The sequence below is a fragment of the Bradysia coprophila genome, unplaced genomic scaffold (genome assembly GCF_014529535.1).
Source record: "Bradysia coprophila strain Holo2 unplaced genomic scaffold, BU_Bcop_v1 contig_232, whole genome shotgun sequence".
Classification (NCBI taxonomy): domain Eukaryota; kingdom Metazoa; phylum Arthropoda; class Insecta; order Diptera; family Sciaridae; genus Bradysia; species Bradysia coprophila.
In genome coordinates, this window is record NW_023503493.1 from 22,653,334 (window position 1) to 22,676,347 (window position 23,014).

The 23,014-nt window shown below is 35.2% G+C and overlaps 2 protein-coding genes across 5 annotated transcripts in view; both read right to left on the minus strand.

The window, feature by feature from the left end:
• The window catches only part of LOC119076361 (serine/threonine-protein phosphatase 6 regulatory ankyrin repeat subunit A), a 44,837-nt gene extending 32,977 nt beyond the window's left edge, over positions 1 to 11,860 (minus strand). For all 4 annotated transcript variants that reach the window (XM_037183063.1, XM_037183062.1, XM_037183064.1 and 1 more), the window contains exons 1-2: positions 10,828 to 11,860; positions 4,520 to 4,621 (exon numbers count right to left, since the gene is read on the minus strand). In XM_037183063.1, coding sequence (XP_037038958.1) covers positions 4,520 to 4,621; positions 10,828 to 11,187 — 462 coding nt within the window. In that variant the 5' untranslated portion in view covers positions 11,188 to 11,860. The remainder of the gene's footprint in view (positions 1 to 4,519; positions 4,622 to 10,827) is intronic.
• A 6,871-nt stretch (positions 11,861 to 18,731) lies between these two features.
• LOC119076366 lies at positions 18,732 to 21,477 on the minus strand. The gene is made up of 2 exons (XM_037183072.1): positions 21,374 to 21,477; positions 18,732 to 21,136 (listed from the first exon to the last, which is right to left on the minus strand). Exon 2 carries the CDS (start codon positions 21,090 to 21,092, stop codon positions 18,813 to 18,815), a length of 2,280 nt encoding a protein of 759 aa, XP_037038967.1. The 5' UTR covers positions 21,093 to 21,136; positions 21,374 to 21,477; the 3' UTR covers positions 18,732 to 18,812.
• Positions 21,478 to 23,014: the final 1,537 nt, after the last annotated feature.

Sequence of the window (23,014 nt, forward strand, 5' to 3'; positions counted from 1 at the left end):
ACGCGCTAGAATGGATGATAAAAACAAAGATGAAAATTTCTTTATCAAAGCGAAAAAAAAGGATAAAAAAACGATCTTTTCAATCAACAAATATTACAATAAATAAAAATCATCTACTCTCTTCCTTCGCAGAGTTCTAAGAATACACGCCGCGTTGCCTCTTGTATAGCCAGAGAAGAAAATATGTTTAGGAAAAGAAAAGCTTTGACCTTTTCTAAAAACGTTTTCCCCAAGAACTTAGGGGAAGAAAATGTATTCCAACCTTACCTAAAAAAAAAGTTTGATATACCGAAATGATGTATTTCATATCTTACATTTTTTTAAATTTCTTTATTAGACAAAGTCAGAGACAAAAAAACTACGCATTTGTTCAATCAAGTAATCTGACCTTAGGTTCATTTCACCCTAATCCAACCGGATTCTGATTCTGAGCCTTGGAATAAAATATTTGTCATCATGGGATCTGATTCTCCTAAGTTTATCTAATTTAAGCAATGTATGTACACCTGTTCAGTAAAGTTTTGGTTTTCGGTCCAACATATTAAAAATGTAATTAATTGAGCACTACCCGAGATTCTGTCATACAACAGAAAGCATACACGTGGCGGTAATGTAAATTTACCGTAAATTATGAGACATATGCAAATTGGAAAGCAAAACGCTACACGATTCCAAACAGGACATGCAATTACCTTTTTTGTGACTATTTAAAATCATAACATTTTAGGTAAATTAAATTTACCGTTTCATGCAAATTTATTTTCGTAATAAAGTATCTGCCCTTTCCGAATTTATCTAATGAAAATACAAAAATTGTAAAAAAAAACTGGGTGCAGAGTTAAACACACGAGTATACAGTTTTGATTTCTATGTTAAATACATTGGATATGGGGTAATTTTATCAGCAAAATATTATCAGAAATCACGTTTGTTGGAATGCATATATGTTTCAGTAATTTCTTCGAACCCACCCATGTGTTTTAAGGTCAGAAAATGTTGAATAATTTTCTATTGCTCTGATTAAACAAAATTATTGTAAACATGCAAACTTTTGGGTTTTTTCAGGATTAATTACGAGCATTACTGAAACTAAAATAAATTAATGAAAAAAGAAGGAAAATGTAAGTATCATCTCATCATATTGTACTACACATCGTTAATATTGTTGTTCGGTATACTTAATTTCTTTCCACAGAACTAAAACACCTCAACGAAAACCTAATTGATGGGAAAATCCATTTTAACGCTTTCACAGTCATAAAATTATTGCGGCATGATGACTTAACAGTACTGGTAGTAATTGATGCTAATCATTATTATAGTCAAATTACAAGCGGTTCATGGCAAATTATGCTTGAGGCAATTCAATATATTATCGTCTGTGATTGATAGCATAAAATTGTGACTCTTTTTCGCAAAGCTCCACGAAATGGTTTTTTTTTGTTGAAGAAATGTTGTTCAAAATATTTATTGGGAATAGTTAATGAGTGCGCACGGTACGCTTTCTTTGGTACACATGTAGAAGAGGCCATTTTAAGGTTTTTTTTTTGTTGAGGTCAATGTCAGACACTTTTTCTTTCGGCATCATGCTTGAGAAAAGTGCTGAGAACAAAAGAAATTTGAAACAAGGCATCAGAACAGTCGGAGCGTTTGCTGCGACTTAGCCCCGTACGACCCGTAATCCTATTTCGTCCGTAACCTTAATACGTCCGTAGCCGTAATACGCCCGGAACCCTAATACGTCTACAACCCTCTAATGCGTCTGTTACCAAAATTCAAGTCAAGTTGGGCACGGTCAAATTTACTGAAAGTGTTCATTTTTAAAATTGCGCATAGCGCAATTACGAAAGCCCGTACGAAGTACCTCTCAAATAAAACCAACAATTTACGATATTATTTTAGAAACCCAAAATTTTTTGCCAACTTTCCATTGGGTATTCAATTACCTCTCAAATGAAACAAAAACTAGCAAAATCGGTTGAGATTTACTCGACTTATGTGCAAAAAGCACTAGGGCCGAGTAGCGGCCCTAGTCCAAGGACCCAAATTTGAAACTTTTTTGCCATCATTCTATTCGGCATTCAATTGTCTCTCAAATGAAACAAAAACTAGCAAAATCGGATGAGATTTACTCGATTTATGTGCAAAAAACACTTAGGGCCGAGTAGCGGCCTTAGTCCAAGGGCCCAAATTTGAAACTTTTTTTGCCACGTTCTTTTCGGTATTCAATTACCTTCCATAAAATACTAAATCTAGCAAAATCGGATGAGATTTACTCGATTTATGTGCAAAAAACACTTAGGGCCGAGTAACGACCTTTGAGCCCTCCCAACAAGCCCACGTTGCATCTTACCCAAAAACGATGTTCAGCAACTTTGTTCTACTCGTCAATACCTTTCATTTGATATTTCAAGCAGCCATTGCGCGCGTATTTCGGTAGATATCGTCGAAAGACTGAAAAACACCTATAGGGCCCTAGCTCTGGAAGGGCCGACCCTACCATGCCCATTTTCGAACTTGACCTTACTTTTGTCGATACCAATCGGGGAAAAAAGAATTTTGAAAAAAGGTTGTGATTTACTCTAGCTAGAGGGGTCACAGACGGACGGACGGACGGACGGACGGACATTTTTTTTATTGCGGATTCGTAGTCTATGAACATAACCAAATGCTTTGCCCTTACTGTCTGCTTCCAATTCGACGTGTTACAAACGGCATATTAATCTTATAAGCCCCCAGTACTTCGTACGGGGCTAAAAATTGATTGTTAGGTCTGATTCCTAAAATTTCGTCGTAAATGGACCTACCTCACTTAGGCATTCAACAGAACGGCACTTTTGTCGAGATATATATCAAATGGTGTCTTGTTGGAAAGCTGAGACTACCAGAAAAACAAAATTAATCAGTTTGGTTGCGAGAAATTATCATGAATGTAGCTTAGGCGTCGTTGAGTTTCACAACTATGGTCAAATAACAGAGAAAAACTTTGGACCACTGGAAAGTTGATAATGTCCCTCTACTTGTACAGCTTGTTACCACCTCTATGTCTCAAGTGTCCACGCCTTGTGGGATCAATTTTTTGTACTGTGACAATTAGAATTCCATACCATATCTATTGCAACCCCAATCAATTTTATCGCACCCAGACCCACATAGCAATCTAGAGAGCATTGGTCCGGGTTCTTCAAAAAAAAATAAATATGGAACGTTCAGGGTCACGAACAGACTAAGAATATCGAAAAATATCAAATTTGCGACCACATGTTTATTTAAACTCCATTCAACCACACAGTGCCACGATGCAAGGAATGTAAGAAGTTAATCAAAAATTTTGGCCCAATGTTAAACCAAAAGACAACAGACAGCTCCAGCGCTATTCTAACAAAATAATCAGTTAAAATCAATCAATGGAAAAATATCGTTTAGGCTTTAATCTCTCTAGTTATAGATGGTGGCTACGACAAAAATAAACAATGAGCTCGAATTAACATCGTCTTATATTGTGTAAAGAGTAAGTGGAGTGCTTTTGTAAGTGGAAGTCAAAGCTCAGATTTTACAGGTACTGGTTAGAAGCTTGCCGCCTATTTAAAGTTAAAAAGTCTGGTTTGTGGTTTTCTGTCTAGCTTTTATATTTTAATATTTACTAATTCATTGAAAATATTTCAAGTCCTTTAAGTTCATATTATACTTGATCATGGGCAAAGTTTACGATTCTAACAGTAGCAATAAAACCACTTGCTAAATATTAATAATTTGCAACACCTCCAACTGGAAGCATCTTTCGAAAAAAAAACTATTTTTGCACAAATTGGGTTAATCAAATTCTCAAAATAGAAACAACAATCGAATGACTACATACATTTTTGATTTCGAATGGTTTTATTGTTTTGGTGGCATAAATCATTCCAATTCACTCGAGCAAAATATGAATAAACCACAAAAAAAACCCTATTCTGTCGACTGTGTGTGTACAGGTACATACGTAGCATAATCCTATTCCACTTGTGAATTGAATTATACAGTACGGTCAAAATCAAGTCAAAGATTTACGTTGAAGATAAACGACTACCCATGGTTGAAACAAAATTGAGGTCATGGTCTTACCGGCAAGGCTGATTGCGTATTGTATACAAGTACTTGTAGATTGTAAACGTATTATTGCCCCTCTAGTTCGTGATATGTAATTCAGTGTACCTACATGCCACGATTGCTACGTATACCTTCACATCAAATCAAAAAAGAAGTCAAAGAAAATCAAAACTAATTCCATTTGGGACAAAATCAAACACTCACACACATCAACTTCTTTTTCTGTTTCATTTCACTAAAAAACGCAATAGTCGTCGTCGTCGTCTTTATCGCGTTTTCATTATTACCATGCTAAATTTTGTGTGGGAAAATTTACTAGGTCATTCACTGGGTTGTAAATTAGCATAATGACGCAAATAAAGTGGTTTAAGTTTATATTTCTTTAAGTGTTTAAGTGTGTGCTGAAAAGTGTTTCAATTAAATTACTTACATTGTTCCTGGCTCCCACGTCTGAACCCAATTCAATAAGTCGATCCAAAAGTGGAGTTCGATTGTCCTTCACAGCATACATCAGAGGTGTCATTCCAGTAGCCTGACAAAAAGAAATTAATTTCAATCATAAGTATTCGTAATCAAACGTTTAATTAGTAGATCGGGCAGGTTCTTCCACATAGAGATCTACTTTCAAAGAGATTTATCATTCCAATTGATCTCCTGCAAACCGATGGCAAAGTGTAATTTGTAGATAACAGTTTCGAAATTGTCCTTTCGATTAGGTCTGATTCCTACTCGTAAAATAAAGATTTGGAAACAAGGCACAGAAAATGTAGTATTACGATTTACCTGTGTAAAGTGTCGATCGAATTCGACTTTTTCAAATAATAAAAAGTTCAATGTACCGTGTTTGTGTATCATATTTTTTGTAACTTGTATTTTAGTCCGTTATACAGTTTGCCCCAAATTTTCAATCGAATACAATTGAAATGCAAATTTTATTGTTTTCAATTCAAGTTTTTCTTGTTTCTTTTTTTATAAAGGTAAAGCTTTCGTATAATAACAATGTACAATACTTAAGTATATATAGGACAAAACGCTTCCATACTTATCTTCACTTTTGTGTACTATTAGACGCCTTGCCTTCAATGTGAATGAGCCATTAGCAGTTTTTTTTTTCTTCAATAAAAAGGATTTTTTCCTATGAAAAAAGGACTTTTCTATCGATTTTGATGAAACTGAACCCTGCAAGAGGTTTCCGCCATTGACTGAATTGAATCAGTAGGTTTCTAAACTTTAAGGAACATTTCATCTTCCATCGCACACTGGTAAATCCTATGTTTAGTTTAGCATAACGAATTTTCTTTTCAATTCGTAAAGAACAATCTGGATGTAAATAAATTGTAGTCCTCGATGCCGATTGCCGACCACATTATCATACATAATTATCTTTGAAACAATTACTTAATATTGAACTATTTGTGGCCAACTGACAATTTTTAAGTTGACCATACATGGCCACGTTAGATCGGCTACGATTCGCTTTGTACCTTGAATTGTGTTGAGGGATTTTTCTGAAAGTGGACGAGGCTCCGTCGGAGCTTTTTTTGGCGACACTTTGTTTACATGTCCAGATAGCCCTTGGCCCCAATAGTCTAAATCCGCAGTCGTTTAATTTTAATATTATTTTATTGGCTAGTAAACTTCCACCAAAAGTCAAAATTTGGTGTTTTTTGTACGAGATTTCCTGCCGCTACAGGCTATGGACATACATGTGTGGGGGCTTATTGGATCAAAATTTCCGGCCTTTGACTGAAATATTATTATTTTTATTTTCGAACAATGGCACAGAACTTGTAAAATATCTGAGCTTGCCCCGTATCTCCTGGACAATACCCATCCAATGAACCCTCACACATGTATGCCCATAACCTGTAGCGGCAGTAAATCACGTACAAAAAACACCAATTTTCGACTTTTGATAGAAGTTCCCCAGCCAATAAAATAATATTAAAATTAAACGACTGCGGTTTTACACTATTGGGGCCAAGGGCTATCTGGGCATGAAAACAAAGTGTCGCCAAAAAATAGCTCCGACGGAGCATGGTCCACTTTCAAAAAAATCTCTCGTTGTGAGTTAGGAAAAAAGCCATTCTGGCGACCATTCACCAACCCATTAAAAATGTGTAAAATTTTAAGCTGTACTCCAATTAACTCTCTTTAGAATTTTGTTAAAATTCAATAGATACCAAGAGCCTTCCTCCTAACTACATTGTTAATTAATTAATATAAACGTAGCTGATAAGTCACTAAAAACACGACAGAGTAAAGTTAACCAGACAGGAGCGCTGATTTGACTAGGGACCTTAATGTTTCGTTTTATATAAATAATTTTGACGAGGTTTTTGCTAGCCTATTTTGCCTCTAATTCCTATTATATGTTTCATGATGTTAGTTTGACCAAATGTCGAGTTATTCTTCTTTCATTTTGTTTTCCAAAAAATATTCGATTGATCAGGTTGTTGTAAAGTACTAAGGACTAATTCTCGACGAGTTTTGTTCTCGAATTTTCGTGAACGCAATGTATAAGAAAATACAAATTTATTGAATAATGGCTATGGTTGATTTAAAAAAAAAAAAAAAGACTAGGGACCTGAATAATCTATTAACCTTATATTTTTGCGAATAACATTTTTCAATTTATGTCAGTGTTCATTTGAGTTCATTTTCATACAGTGTATTAGGTCCCTTATTTGACGTTTCGAAAATGAACCTATACTCCTGGTTTATTTTACTCTGCCGTGCTAAAAATCATCAGTTCGAAACCCAAACTTGCAATAATGATTAATAACGACTAACGAAATAGACTATGAGTTGTTAGTGTTGTCTTTGTGTAGCAAATGAAACTGTACCTGAGTTGAGATAGACTGATGAAGTAAAGTACCAAACTTTAAGAATTTGTATTAATAATAAAAGTGACAGATTTAATAGTTGTGGCATGTTGCTGCTTATGAAAGGTAAAATTTGGTTTACTTTTGAAACAACTTTGTGATACTCGTAAACTCACTCCCAAGGCAAACTTGTGAGTTTGCTTTTATCACAAAATTGTTACCTCATGTAAAGAATTACATTCGCAGCATCCAATGTAGGCTACTATTGTTACCGATAAGATTCGCTTACTACTAAAATTAGGGTCACACACATGGTTTTTACGAATAGACTGACTCTTAACTTCTTCAAATATTTACTGCATCATTTCACTTCTATTTTTCTGAGCAATTCCATTGGTTTACAGTAACCAACAGTGGTTTAATTGTTTTGAAATTGATTTACACACAGACATATAGATTTAATAATCAAAGTCTTATTACTTTACAATATCATAAACAAAAAATTATTGCATGAAATTTCTTAAAAAAATCAATAACAGACGTGAATTAATTGTACGATTTTGCACGCGAATTGTATGTTAAATAAGTTCCAGTGCCGAAATGAGATCTTGTGTAAAACTAATAAAGTCCAGAATTGAATCAATATCAGTAGCTACGCGAAGCCAAATGATTTAAAAAATTTGTTTGACAAAAATAAACCGAAACGTAGGCAGACATTGTTTTCCTTACAGACGGATTTTAAATCCTAATTCTATTCGTAAGCCTGACCCGACGCTGTTCAGCTCTAAGTTTTGTTCAGAAAATTTATTTTAGAAATTAATATACTTTGTATAACAGTGCTATGTAGTTACTTTTCACTTAAATGTTAACACAATCTGATTAATCGATTTACAGGCTATACTGTAATATATATTTGCATTTAACATTTACTATTGGAATTCTATTTCAGAATTTTGTTGAACATTTTTTCATGGTTTTTATCACCGACGTTCCACGAAGAATTCTAAGAACAAGGAAGTGCTATTATGTTCTACTGTTGACTAGAAACCGTAGATTATCGTCTTCATTGTTTAACAATTTGGAAAGAGCAACGATATTATGGCTAAATGTTCATTAAATCTGCTACTTCTTTTGTTTGGTCACAATCTTTCATTTAAACGTTTAACGTACATTTTGAGATAAGAAAAAAAACTAGCTCATTTTTGTACGTCCGTTTGTCATTACCAACATCAGGTGAGCATATTCGATTCTGAAAGATTTTAATTCATTTTCTTAATGATTACCAAGTGGTGCATGTTATGCTACCAATTTACTACCAATAGTTGACCTAGTCTATACTCGTGAGAACTTATCTTATCGTTTCGTGATAGAAATGGCACTTAATTGTTTACTTACAGTTTAATTGTGTACATGTTCTTGTACTTGTTTTAAAATAATTCATTTTGCTGTTTCTGCATGATGTTAATTACAACGCCTCAAATATTTTTGTTTCTTTTTTTAACAATGAAAAAAACATATTTCACAATTAACCTTTAAATGTTGAAAAATGTTATACTTTTTATCTTATGAATAAATTAGTCAGGTATTAAAGTTTCCTTGTAAGTTTTAAATATTATAAGTCTGAAATAAGGGATGGGGTGTGAAGTGGTTTTGAAGTGATTTTCTACGAAACTTGAAATGTGACTACGAATTGCAGAGACTTTTTCTTCCCACACGTCTCTGTCGGTTGAAACTGGCGCATCGTTGTTCTGAAGCTGATCTGAGTATGGGAGTCAGGTTGAAAATTCAAAAATTAGTTTTTAAGAAGTGTGAAACCCGAATTTCTAAAATTCTTGGAATTAAATTCTTCTTCTTTTATTCTAAAAATAGATCATTCCATTAGTGTTGAACTAATTACGAAGTGTGAGACCATAGGCTATACATAGAATTTTAATGGCTAAGTTTCGGGTATATTTACCACAAGACTGATATCTGTTAAGCTTTCTTGTTCCATTTTTTTAGACCCGTACGAAGTACTGGGGTCTTATAGGTTTACGCATACGTTTGTAACACGTCGAATTCGACTCCCTGAGTAAGGGGAAACCTATTGTGGTTGTCTAGAGATGCCAAATCAGTAAAAAAAAATGTCCGTCTGTCCGTCTGTCTGCACGATAACTTGAGTAAAACGCATCCGATTTTGAAAATCCTTTTTTTTCCCGTTTGTTAATGTCAAAAGACAGGCTAAGTTCGAAGATGAGTGATTTTGGATCGACCCCTCCCGAGCTGTGGCCCAATAAGTGCTTTACGGTTGTTCGAAGATATCTCCGGACATTTAAACGTTACACTTGTAAGTGATACGTCAAATAAAAGGTATTTACAATACCGATCGACAAAAAAAAAGTTTATGGAAATCGGATGACCGACTCGTGAGTTAGACCCCTTGGTGTGAAACAGGCACAGGGCGGCAAGCAGTTTGTAGGTATGCCACATTTGAACATATTTCTTCTGTTTTAGCTTTATTAGATAGGTATTGACCGTACCAATCAGGGAAAAAAAGTTTTTGAAATTATGTTCTCCGGAGCTCGAGCTAGGTCTCTTGGAGTGAGCTCTTATCTGGCTACTCGGCCGTACAATGAACGTGGAGTATTTTGTCAATATCTCGAGTAAATTTTGACCGAATTTCATGAATTTTTTTTTTGTTTGAAAGGTATTAACGATTGTAAAGCGTCGGTAAAATTTCCGGTCTCCTAACAAAATGGCTGCCGGTGGCCATATTGGATTTTAATAAAAGTGATATATATTGAAAAAAATGGTACTTAGAGAGTTTCTGTTAACATGGAAATAATTTGTTATATGTGTGGGGTGTTTCAAGCATTCCATATATGGACATCTATATATATCTATATTCACCTATATTGAGCTATATACAGGCATATATAGCTATATAATAGCATATTCATCTGTGAAATGTTTATTTATAGGAAAATATAGGAAAATATAGCGGTATATAGCTGTTTAAATAGGAATTTATGAAAGTTGACTTCGTACGGGGCTGTCTATATTGTCTCCGGCAATTTATTTGTATATGATAACAAGGCAAAGAGTGGATAATGCAAGTGATTTTAAAGCGCGAATAGCTTTTTAGTAGAGAATGAAGTAAAAGAAATGAAGAGTTTCACAGTAAAGTCTTTTGATACAAATAGTTGTTTCGTACGAGTCGGCGTTAGCTATGTTCCTGAAAAAATTTCAGACGTCTCAGCATCAGCACTGTTTGCAATTCATTTTTTATGCGTTTATAGATGATTCACAAAATCGTAGAGATATTAGTCATCTTATACCAGGAGCATTCTATTTTCTTCTTCTTCTTTAATACAGTTTTTCAACATACCCTTGCGTCAGGAATGTCAAAATCTAATGACTCTTCCTCCAAGCTATTATAAAGACAATACATTTTCTACTTCTAATTCTTTATGGTAATTTGATAGCAAACTCTTGCGCTTATTGGAAAATTATGATCAAGATTCGTTGACCTACATTTCGAGGCTTTACATTTCGTCCTAATTAGAAAATTTACAAGAAAGTAAGTTCTTAAATTACAAATTTCGTGTGTTAAATGTTCGCATAATAACAACCTAACAATCACGTGAATTATGTTTGTTCTAACAATGAAGTGGCTGAAAATTCTTTAGTAGGTAAAATAGAGTGCCGTAGTGAAATAGTTATGCATGCACACGATTATTCAAATAAATTTTCGATTTTCATGTACCACTTTTAAAAAACATTTGAGAAAATTGAACAAAGTAGCTTTGGGTTACAGAAAGACCGATATGGTCACAAGCATGTGATTTCGTAATTAATGAAACTAGATTTCCCGACGAATTATCTATCATCGCTACAAATTATACTTCACAATTCAAATAAAAATCCTTCTTACCGGATCCAAAACACCAGCTAAAGGTGTCGTGTTAGCGTCCTCGCCGGCTGCAGCAACCGCTTTCTCCAACGATTTCATCACCTGTTCAATCGGTGTCCATTCTTGCCGCATCGTTAATCCCAATAGTTTCTGTGCCGCATCCCGTGTCGATGCACCAGCACTTTGCGGTTTCGGTGGTACAATTTCGTCCAGACTTTTGTTGGCATCCTTTTTGTCGCCATTGCTTGACACTTCGTCTTTGCTATCCATGTCACCTTTGACTGCGGCTGGTGTTGCTCGTTCACTGGACTCATCATCAGTTTTCGGTTGGATTTTGGCCGCCACTTTGGGCGCTCCTTTTTTCCCACCCGGTTTGGACATTTTTCGTTGTCTTTTTAATTATTCTGATTCTTTATGGTATCACATTACCTCTTCATTAACATTATCAGCGTGTGTGTTAACAATTTTTTTTTTCTTTCTTCAAATTCATTCATTTATTCATAAACGTAGGCTTTAACATTTTAGTGGGACGGCACTTTTTCGTCGAAACATTAATTTTAAGCTAATCATGAGAACTTTTTATGTTATATACTCGTAGCAGTTTGATTGTAAAATGAAATATTTGCTAAAACGAGTAACGAGTACGAAAAATAAAAATGTTGGCAACAACCTCAATTTTCCAGCATTATTAATCATTTCAATTTTTTTTATGTAACACACGCGTATGACTATGCAAATTCAAAATTCATTTCAATTAACAGCACACAAAGTAAATCCTTGTTATATTATTACACCGCTTATAATCAGGTCATTTTGCTGAAACCGATTAATCTATTAAATTGCACAATACTTTCCATTCGTAATCGGATGTGACGGCAGACCGATTAATTGAGTCTATTCCTACATCCATGTTATCCGTTTTACAGTTCAACAATTCAGACAAAATCAGAAAGGAAAAAATGTTAAACCAAAAAAAGAAAAAAGAAACGGAAAACTATTTCACTTGTGAGACTAAGCAGCTAAATTTTGCCTTTAATCGAAACCTAACAGTACAATGTCTCGACATAATCTAAAGGCAAGGAGTGCTTTTAATAGTTTATTTGGGACTTCCACATTTGAAATTTTCCTTAAAGATGTTTATCCGTTTACTTTATTTGAATGTCTTGCGCAATAGCACAGTGGGGTTTTCTTGAAATGGGAAACCGTTTTTCGATATTATTGCACCATACCATTTCAATGTTTGGTGGTGCATTTAACTTATGAATGTGGATAGAAACGTTTTACGCTGTTGTGTAAATAAATTACTTTGCATACCAGCCACGGCAGACCTCCTGTCTTAAAATTTTTGAGAGTACTTGAAAAATCATCACTAAAGGCTTTTTTTACAGAAAAATAGTAAGTTTTCTTCCTGCATTACCTTCAACAGAGAATTGAAAATGGATTGTTCAAGAAACGGGTGATATTACTGCTCACCACCAAAAAAACCGTTGCTAAAATGTTGTTAAATCGAAATTTATGCTTTAGATCATTCCTTGCCAAACGTATTTCGGATTTCATGAAGGAGTCATTGTTTAGAGCCCCACTTGTTTAGTAATCAAACATTGTAACTTATGGCTAGTTCGCATTCTACAACTCGATAGCTTTGAAGGACTTGGATAATTAAGAAAAATATAATCGACAAAATTCCCCTACAAAATGTAATTGCCGTTACAAACGAAAAGTTGATGAAAACCTATTTTCCCCATCAAAGCACACACAGAGTTTTTTCTGCATAAATTAAGCGAACAAATTTCCCACATTGACGAGAAAATCGTGTGAAAGAACTTTTCCACTGGTAGTGTTACGGTGAGGTTTTTACTCACACAAACAATACACAAATTTGCATTCTACTCCACGTTGTCTTCAAACAGCTCCAACTTGATAAATATAGAAATACTTGGCTCGCCGTTAAGTGCACGCTACTTCCGCTATATGCCTTTTTTTATTAAAGGAAAGAGAGAGAGAGAGGCTTTTCCTTTATTATTGAAAATGTAGGTTGGAGAGAATTTTTACGGTGATGTTGTTGGGTTTACAGTGATAAATAAGGAAAGTTTTCAACACAAACAAAAACATGCAAGAGAAGTTCTGTGCCTACGTGTCAAAATAACTCAATTACATATGCTATTATAACTTCCATTTCTGAATTTTTTTTAAATTGAACTTCTTCAACATGTTGTGAAGAACAACAAACTCAAGCATTTTTTCTACCTTCTTTTCATTGAACATCGCATCACATATATCTCTGTACAACACTTTCAACCATTCCCACAAAAATGAGTTCCTATCTCAAGAATCACCACTGGAGGTCTGTGATTCTGTGATAGAGTTATACGAGGGGTGCCGCACTTCCATTTAATCCATTAAATCCATTTAATCCATTTAATCCAAAAAAAATTTTTTAGTTTTACCGAAATAATTAGGCACGGTGCGGTTGAATTAATTTTAACTGAGCATTTCGATGCACTTTTGATATTTTTCGATATTATTAGTCAGCTCGGAGCCCTGAACAAGGTTCCACAAAAATTTTTGATTTTCATCCGTATTTTCGGTGACAGTGGTGCATCGTCCATCCTGTCTACAGAGAGAGTGGAGGAAAACTGGTTGTGGTTTCAATCGATAGTGCCTGAAATTCTAATAACAATTGTACAAAAATGTGGTACCCTAAGTGCAAGTGAAGCCGACAGAGACATGCTAAAGTTGAAAAAACGTGATTTTCAAACAGTCATAGAGGCGTGGATACATGAGGGATGAAGCTAATAAATAGTTCTAGCAGTAGAGCAACATTTCCTCTACCAATGACCAAAAAATTATTTTTGGAGACCAACTACATAAAGGCCGACAGTAGCTCAAAGTTTTTCCCTCATATTTGGTAAAATTTGCAGGTTTCAGAGGTACCTGAGACGCACTTATTAAATTTTATTGTAAATAAAATGGTTAATTCTGAAATTCTGGAAGTCTTAGCTGTCTATCGACACCACACTTGCAATGACTCATGTCAACAGTGCCGATATGTTGCGTTAATAAGTGAATTGTGTCCTTCTACGACGAAATTTTGTGCTTGATTTGAAAAGTCTTTGAAAACACTGCTAGAATGATTTGTTTGATAAACAAAGTCATAGGAACAACGAAAAAAGCAAAATAACATCGATTTTTTGCTTTTTATATAGATATTTCAAATCATGCACAAAATTTCGTTGTGGAAGGACACATTTCACTTATTCAAGCAACATATCGGCACTGTTGACATGAGTCATTGCATGTGTGGTGTCGATGGACAGCTAAGACTTCCAGCATTTCAGAATTAACCATTTTAATTACAAAAAATTTTAATAAGTGCGTCTCAGGTACCTCTGAAACCTGCAAATTTTACCAAATATGAGGGAAAAACTTTGAGCTACTGTCGGCCTTTATGTAGTTGGTCTCCAAAAATAATTTTTTGGTCATTGGTAGAGGAAATGTTGCTCTACTGCTAGAACTATTTATTAGCTTCATCCCTCATTTATCCACGCCTCTATGACTGTTTGAAAATCACGTTTTTTCAACTTTAGCATGTCTTTGTCGGCTTCACTTGCACTTAGGGTACCACATTTTTGTACAATTGTTATTAGAATTTCAGGCACTATCGATTGAAACCACAACCAGTTTTCCTCCACTCTCTCTGTAGACAGGATGGACGATGCACCACTGTCACCGAAAATACGGATGAAAATCAAAAATTTTTGTGGAACCTTGTTCAGGGCTCCGAGCTGACTAATAATATCGAAAAATATCAAAAGTGCATCGAAATGCTCAGTTAAAATTAATTCAACCGCACCGTGTAGGCTACCCACCTGAAAAATTTGTAAAGTAATTGCGAAAATTAGATTTGCACGATCCCCAGCTCGTTTAAGTACTCGTGAGGTATAGGAAATTTTTTTTTGTTAAAAATGGTATTAAATTTATTTAATCCATTTAATCCACTTTACACAAAAAACTCCTAAAAGTGGATTTTTTCGCTTTTTAACATTGTAGTATAAGTTGTAGTACGTGGTTCGATCAAAATCAACAATTTTTAAGACTTTTACAGTATTTGGTAAAATGAACTTTTTTCCTATTTAATCCATTTAATCCAATTTTTATTCCATTTAATCCATTAAATCCATTTAATCCATTAAATCCATTTAATCCATTTAATCTAGAAGTGAGTCACCCCTCGGAGTTATATCTACTCGAGAGCTTTAAGTCCTATAAACTGACAGATTCTTGAAAATTGACCACAATGAAATGGCAAGTTGTACTCGTAATGAAATTTACATTAAAGGTACATTGCAGATCGTGCCGGTAGCTGGTTTAATATTTTGGCTCATAAAAATTCTTCGGCTCCACTTTCTTCCAACTTCAAAGCTTCATACTTTTTGCCCTATTTTGATAGACGAAATGGGCTCTGAGCGTCTTTCAGATAATATGAAAGTTTTTTTTGGAAACTTAAGCTCAAATGCAGATTGCAGAGTGATGCTAATATGACGATACCAGCCGATCTTTTCGTCAGCGCTCTATTTTTTTGTGAACCAACTTCACAGCAATGAGGGAAAGGAAACCGGAAGGCTTTTGGCAATACCGGACACTGTAATACCGGTATTACCGGTTTTTCATTGAAATTCATTTTCTCCATAAATCTCAAATACATTCGAATTTAATGTGTAGGATCATTTCAGACTGGTTTTAATGCAGATCACTATTTTGAGTATTTCGTTCAGTTACTTCCATTAGGACACAGTCATGAAGTAGAAGCGGACCTTCATTCTGTTATATTTTCGTTTTGTTTAAATTCCTTGAGCCTCTTCTCAAATTTAAGATCTGTGTATTTAATCTGCAGAAGCGTTTACAAAATTGATCGACATTCAATGAAATGAAAACATCTCTCAAGCAGCTACACAAATTCATATTGGGTCTGAGTTTTCATTTTTTTCTTACAAAAAATACACGAGAGAGTTTATCTCATTAATTTGTGTACTGGAAATATTGATCACTTTTATGTCAACGCCTCTGTAATCTAAACTGACGAAAAGTTTTAGGGGTTTTAGTGAAAGCTAGAAATAGACCTATGTTTTGTAAATGACAGCACAGCAGAAGAACTATTCGTCATGATAATTAGAGATCACAACGCAAATTTTTAGACAAGATTTTGGGTGACTTCATTTGAAATTAGCAAAGGGTGCTCTTATGCACCGAAATATAGTAATCCAGGTACTTCTTCCAAATTGTAAAGGCAAAGTTATTCGTTTTCATTCGTTTATTGATATTTTTTCAAGAAAATTACGTTGTTTTCGACAACTTTTTCTATTTCTGTGAAAACCGGTATTCAAGCTTGTAAAACCGGTATTCGGGATCACGGTATTACCGGTTTTACCGAAACCGTTTTTACTAACTGACGCTTCATTGATATTTTGCCATAGTGAAGTTAAGTATGTACTTCGCCTGAAGATAGAGCGTGAAGAACGAAGCAATGAAAAAACAATTGTGGTGCCTTTACAAGCCAACCAAGGTTTCATATACTTACAAAAATAATAATATATTAAATAATGTTCAGCTGAGCATGATCTCCTGCTATATTTATTTATACTAGGCCCCACCTCTTGGGTGGGTCAGATCCCTTGACTGGCTATTTTTTTTCTATAATTCCAGCCTTAGTTTTCTAACCATTTTTAAATGAGGTGGTGTTTTTGAGATCACAAAATTAAAGTCACATGAAAAGATGATGTCTCTTTTATTCAGAAAACAGCAGTCATCACATGCTTCATTTTACTCATATTTATTTAATTTCCCGAAGAAACAAAAAGAGCTATGAGTTGAAGGTCCAGCGAGCGATGTCTTACTCCTAAGTTGAGTCTCCTATATAGTCTACTAAAAGCGCTGAACAGGTGGCGCATTTCTTGCTTACCTCTTGAAAAAAAAACTCATGTGAATTACGGCTCTGGCAAAATTCACACTCGTGCAAACACTTTAGGAACGAAAAATTTCTTTTAAGAACGCGATTTCACGCAAAAATTGTCGTATATCGCAGATTACCAGTCCAATAAAGTCCAATGTTCGAATTTAACCACATGAATTACGATACTGGTCGAAAACACTTAATATTTTCAAATCTGCGATTTTCGAAGCCTCTGAGAATTACTCGAGTTATCGTGTTATCAAGCAAGCAAGATTGTTCTAGACTTCTAGATTGTTCGACAAGAAATCCAGATTCACTTACTCGTCGAATAATTTTTTTTTCTGGAAATCCGTTGCAAAAATGTCACGGTAACAAGTTGTGTTTACAATTATACTCCAACCTCACTACTCCAATATTATCCATCTACGAACTTAAAATCGGGTAAAAATTACTTAAGTGATCACGATAACAAGGAAAAGCGTCTGAGTATAATTTGGCGTATTTCCTGCCTACCTCTTGAAAAAATATAACTCGTGTGAATTACAAAGTTCACACTCGTTCAAACATTTTAGGAACGAAAAAAATTCTTTTAAGAATACGGATTTCACGCAAAAATTGTCGTATATCCCAGATTACTAGTCCAATTAAATTCCAATGTTCGAGTTTAACCACATGAATTACGCTACTGGTCGAAATTGATTTTTGAAGCCTCTGAGAATTACTCGATCTATCGGTTTCTCAAGCAAGCAAAATCTCTTTGGGGAAGTACTTCTTAATTGTTAGACCAGAAATCCAGAAATTCACTACTCGTCAAATAAGAAATTTTTCTGGAAATCCGTTGCAAAAATGTCGTGGTAAACAAGTTTTGTTTACAATTACTCCAAACTCACTACTCCAATATCATTCTCTGTCAATTAAAACAAAAAATTTGAAAATCGGGTAAAAATTACTCAAGTTATCGCGCGGTAACAAGAGAAAGCGTCTGTGTAGAATTTCTCCCATCTCGTTGTTCGAACATTATCCATCTGCAAACTCAGCCTCAAGATTTTCAATCTTCGTCGATTAAGACAAAATCTTTGAAAATCGGATAAGAATTATGGAAGTTATCGCGGTAACAAGTAAAAAAATCTCTTGAGCATTACTCCCATCTCATTACTCCAATATTGCCCATCTACGAACTTAACCTCATGATTTTCATTCTCCGTCGATTAAAACCAAAATTTTGCAAATCGGTAAAGAATTACTCGAGTTATCATAGTGAACTTAGCGTTACGGACATTTAAGGGTATTTTCTTTCATAAGACCCTGACTTTCAGTCAAGGGAATAACATATGATGCACGTTTCCACGAAGAATTTATCCAAGTAAAAAAGAAAAGTTGAAAGAAAAATAAGCTTTGTCTGTAGGATTTTCTGAAAATCTTCAATCTTTCCGAGGTAATTGTATCATAAGGCTAGCCGAGACAAATTTATGGATAGTTTTTATGATAACAGTTTTAACTCTGCACTGATTCTGGAACCTCCAGAATGTCCTATTTTTTGACCTTCTCATAGTAATAACTCAAATTAGTGTTTAGTTTCATCTGAATCAGTTCTAATCAGTTCTGAATCGTTAATTAATTAATTTGCAATCGAACTTCTTTCACTGTAAGCAATTAAAAGATTTCCAAGTATCACACTTAATAACGAAACTTAGCAATGAGAGTTTGGCCTTACCATCTGACTGAAATCTGACTCAGTTCTCAGTATAATATAAAGAGTTTCGAGAAAAGCATAGTTTTCAAAACATATGTTCAACAACTGCTTGGTATTTTGCAATGATGTTGACGATGTTTCTCGATGAAGCATCTTAAGTTGCAAAGGGTGCATGGTGGTATGGTGTTTTGCTTTGATTCAACAGGCCGTAATATGTGTGCAACAATATTTCAAAAAATGAATCAAAATATTTTGGAAGAAATCAATTCATCATTTTATTCATTCAATAAGTAATTCATGTTCAGGTAACTTAAAATTATATCAAAATTAATGAAAAAAATGTCGGAAAATGTTACTTGGTTATCAAGAAGTGTTGAAGAATGTAGACTTATTGTCAGTCAAATAGTTGATAAACTTGTGCAAGTGATCCATGGAAAACTTCATGGTTTCTTTGGATGCATCCTTGTAGTGTAGCAATTTGTTCAATTGAACCAAAAGCCGTAGTAAATATATCGGCGGATATATTTTCGACATTGCCACTCCGGGATAATTATTCATTATCAACGTGTATTGATCGCGTTCTGGTTCATAAAGCAACTGTCTGCCAATGAGCGTATCAAAATATTCAATGATACCCTCAAATATGACGCCGCAAGACATTGGTGTTGAGTTCCACGGATTGGACGCTTCATTCTCAACAACTGACATAACATATTCGTCGACCAGCTCGGCTACATTAAAGTCAGATGGAATTTCGTAAAGTCTTTTGGACGTGTTTATGAATTTCGAATCATCCACTAAAATTTGCCGCAGACCATCAGGTATTTTGATAAAGGCGGCTTCATTTTCTTTATTTTTAATCTTGGTTGAAGCAGGGATTTTTTTTGCACTCGCGGGTTTTGTACTTGCACGATTAGTGGACTTTCCTTGGTTCTCAGTAGAAACGATAGAGACATTTTCATCAGTTGTTGAATTTGCATTAATGTCAGTTGTTGATCTGTCTTTTCTTAACGCAGGTTTAGTATTCATAGGCCTTTTAATTATATCCGACTGCACATCGGTCGTAATATTTTCATTCGACGTTCCTTGGTCATCAACAGAAGCGTTAGCGACAACTGCATCAGTTGTGGATTGAAATGAATTCACTGTGTGCCGTCTACGTGAAACTATGAATGGCCTAGCTGCACTCGGAGAATCATTTTTACGAGTTACATCTTCGTGCCTTTTTGGAATTAAACCTTTTGAACTGCGGGTACTGCGACGAAGCCGAATACTGGATGTTGGAGAGACGGTTGCTGCAGTGGTATCCGAAATTAATTGCAAATTTAAAGAAGGTGCAACCGGATCAGCTTCTTCAGGCTGCGAATCATTCTCTGCAGGATTTCCATTGTCGTCGAGTCTAGTTGTCAATACACATTTTCCTTCGACAGGAATAGTTTCAATCACGGGCTCATTTTTGGACAAGCTCTTAGCTTTAGAAGCCGATTTTGATTTATTCGATGCATTACCGGTTTCTATTGTCACTTCGGTAGCAACTGTTGGAGAAGTTGGTGGAGTAGTGACAACTTTTGTAGTGATGCCGAAGCACGATTTGACTAAATTTTGGTTGCGTTTTTTCGCTGATTCAGATTTTCGTCTTTCAAGATTTACTGGTGCTTTCGCCAATGAACCAGATTGTGATTTGGCCTTTCTTCGAGGTGTGCCGCAGGCAGCTTTTATAGATGTGGAAAGCATCGGTTGAGTTTCATCAGCGCGGGAATCTGTTGCAAAGACATTTACGTTGTCATCAATTTTTGCTGTTTCGGACAAATCGTTGGTCTTGGCTTTGGCAGCAGTTTGTGATTTCTTCGGTGCAGAACACCTTTCCGGTAAATTCGGTGGAGTGGTGAGAGCTTTTGTTGCGCTTTTCTTCGATATAAGCTGATTGGCTAAATTTTGGTTGAGAATTTTCGCTGGTTCAGACTTTCGTCCTCCAATATTTACTGGTGCTTTCGCCAACAAAACAGATTGAGATCTGGTCATTCTTCGAGATGTGTTCCATGTGATAGCAGTAGTAGACGTGGTAATATTGTTGAGTAAGGTCTTAACTTTGGTAGCAGTTTGTAATTTCTTCGACGCAGTACTCGTTTCTATTGAGATCGATGGAGTAATGGGAGCGTTTGTAGTAACATTCTTCGATGTAATCTGATTGGCTAAATGTTGATTGAAAATATTCGCTGGTTCAGACTTTCGTCTTCCAATATTTACCGGTGCTTTCGCCAATAAAACGGATAGGGATCTTGTCATTATTCGAGATGAGGTCAATGTGATGGCAGTAGTTTGTTCCACAGCATTTCGATTTAATTTTAAGTCAATGGAACTTGAGTTACGTTTGACGTTGGACAGAGTTTTTCTTTCAGCAGCAGCTGACTTTTTTTTCAATGGAGATGTGGGGTTCGGCACCACTTGCACACGTTTTGTCTTTTTTTGTTCCGAACATTGTTCTTTAGAGGCGCTTTTATTTGGCGATATCCGGTTGTTGGTGATCGGTGTTAAGGGTTGACAAGACTTTCTTGTCGATGACGATTTTCGGTTTATTAGAAACCTATAAACTGGCGCCTGTTCCACAGAAACGGTTTGCGATCTGGTGATTCTTCTTGACATTGTTCGTATAATTTCTAGGCGAAATCGTCTAGAAATCAGAAGTGCTGGAAATGTGAGAAAATGTTTTTATCAGAATTATCACAAGTTTATTAAAAAGTGCCGTTATAAAGGGAAACTTATAAGGGCCGAACAACTTTTCGAGAAACAAAATGTCAAAAATGACCACAAAATGCAAAATAATTGTCAGATTTCGGATTTCAACCTGATTGTCGTCGGTATTTTTCATCAAAACACTGCATTATTAAATAACTATGATGAAACAGAAATAAACGTAACCTTACCGTTCACAAAATTTTGTTAACTTTCTTTTTGGGTTGAAACAGATTTTCAACATTCACTTTACCTACAGGCAAACTGTCAATGCCGTTAATTGAATACAAAAAGCTATTGTGTTAAAGCGTCGAAATGATGGAGTAGAATAAGACACGAAATAGCGAAAATGAGAGGATGCATTAACGCATAGCACGACTGCTAGCACAAACTCTCAATTTCTCAACGTCAAAAAGCCGTCAAATTTTATAACGTGTATGCGTATACGATTACATGGTTTGTATCAATACTCTCTCTAGGGAGGGTATTGTTTGTATGCTTTTATTCACATTCACACCAAGAAATTATAATGCTTAGTTTCCTCTTACCAAAAAAAGTACTCCGTGTGAGAGACAAAATTGAATTTTTTCAATTTTTCTTTGTTTATTTGACAGTTTGCTCTCTCACGGCGCTCTAACGGCTCTCTCACGGCGTACTTTTTTTAAGTGGAATGGGCACTTAACTCTACGAAAAAAATGCATGGCCTATTTTGATTGCTCAAGCCTCCAAAGATTTCTTATGTTCATACTAGGAGTTAGCTGTGATTAACGTCATCGTTGTAATGTTTTTGGTGTGACCACATAACAAACAAAACATCAAGGCTGTATACTTTGGGGAGGTCACGCAGATCGCCATTTTATTAGATACGCGGTAACACACCTTTTCCATACAAACAAATTCACCAAAATTGAATTTGTATGGCGTGGTGAATTTTTTGTATGAAACGTGGTGTGTAACCCGCGTATCTGCATCTGCGTGACCTCCCCAAAGTATACAGCCTTGCAAAACATAACATTAAACCAAATCATGCACACCACGTTTCATACAAAAAATTCACCACACCATACAAATTCAATTTTGGTGAATTTATTTGTATGGAAAAGGTGTGTTCCCGCGTATCTAATAAAATGGCGATCTGCGTGACCTCCCCAAAGTGTACAGCCTTGGTGATTATCTAAAGACTAGGTCCCACCTTTTGGGTAAAACTGGGGAACCGCGAAGTTTGGATTTTTAGCTTCAACGAATTTCTATAGCCATCCAGAGGGGCAATGCAGTGAGCATACGAAACACATTCTGTGATACAAGTGATAATAACGTTTTCCTGTGATAGTCAATTCTTCTTATTTTGAATAATTTATTTTTGTTTCTTTTTTGTATTTAATTTGTAAAAATCTTATTTTGAATCAAACTTAATAAAGAAAACAAACAAAAAAAAACCTTTTGGGTGGGTCAGGTCCCTTGACTGACAATTTTTGCAATGTAATTTTGATCAGCTTATTTTTAATTCTTAAACTTCCTAAGCATCTTAAGTCTCTATCACCGATACAATAATTTAGTTTTAAACTAATTTCAATCTATGATGAGCTGTCAAAGAGTAAACAACTCTGTCAAAACAAGGACTTACTTTAGTCTGTGATTGGCTGTCAAAGAGAAAACATCTCGGTCTAAACAATAGTACACTACAGTCGATGATTGGCTGTCAAAGAGTAAACAACTCAGCCAAAACAAGGACATACTTTAGTCGGTGATTGGCTGTCAATGAAAACACATCTCTGCCAAAACAAGGACATACTTTAGTAGGTGATTGGCTGTCAAAGAGAAAACATCTCTGC

Coding starts and splice junctions, on each gene's coding strand:
- LOC119076366 (XM_037183072.1), bottom strand. CDS start 21,092: ATGTCAAGAAGAATCACCAGATCGCAAACCGTTTCTGTGGAACAGGCG.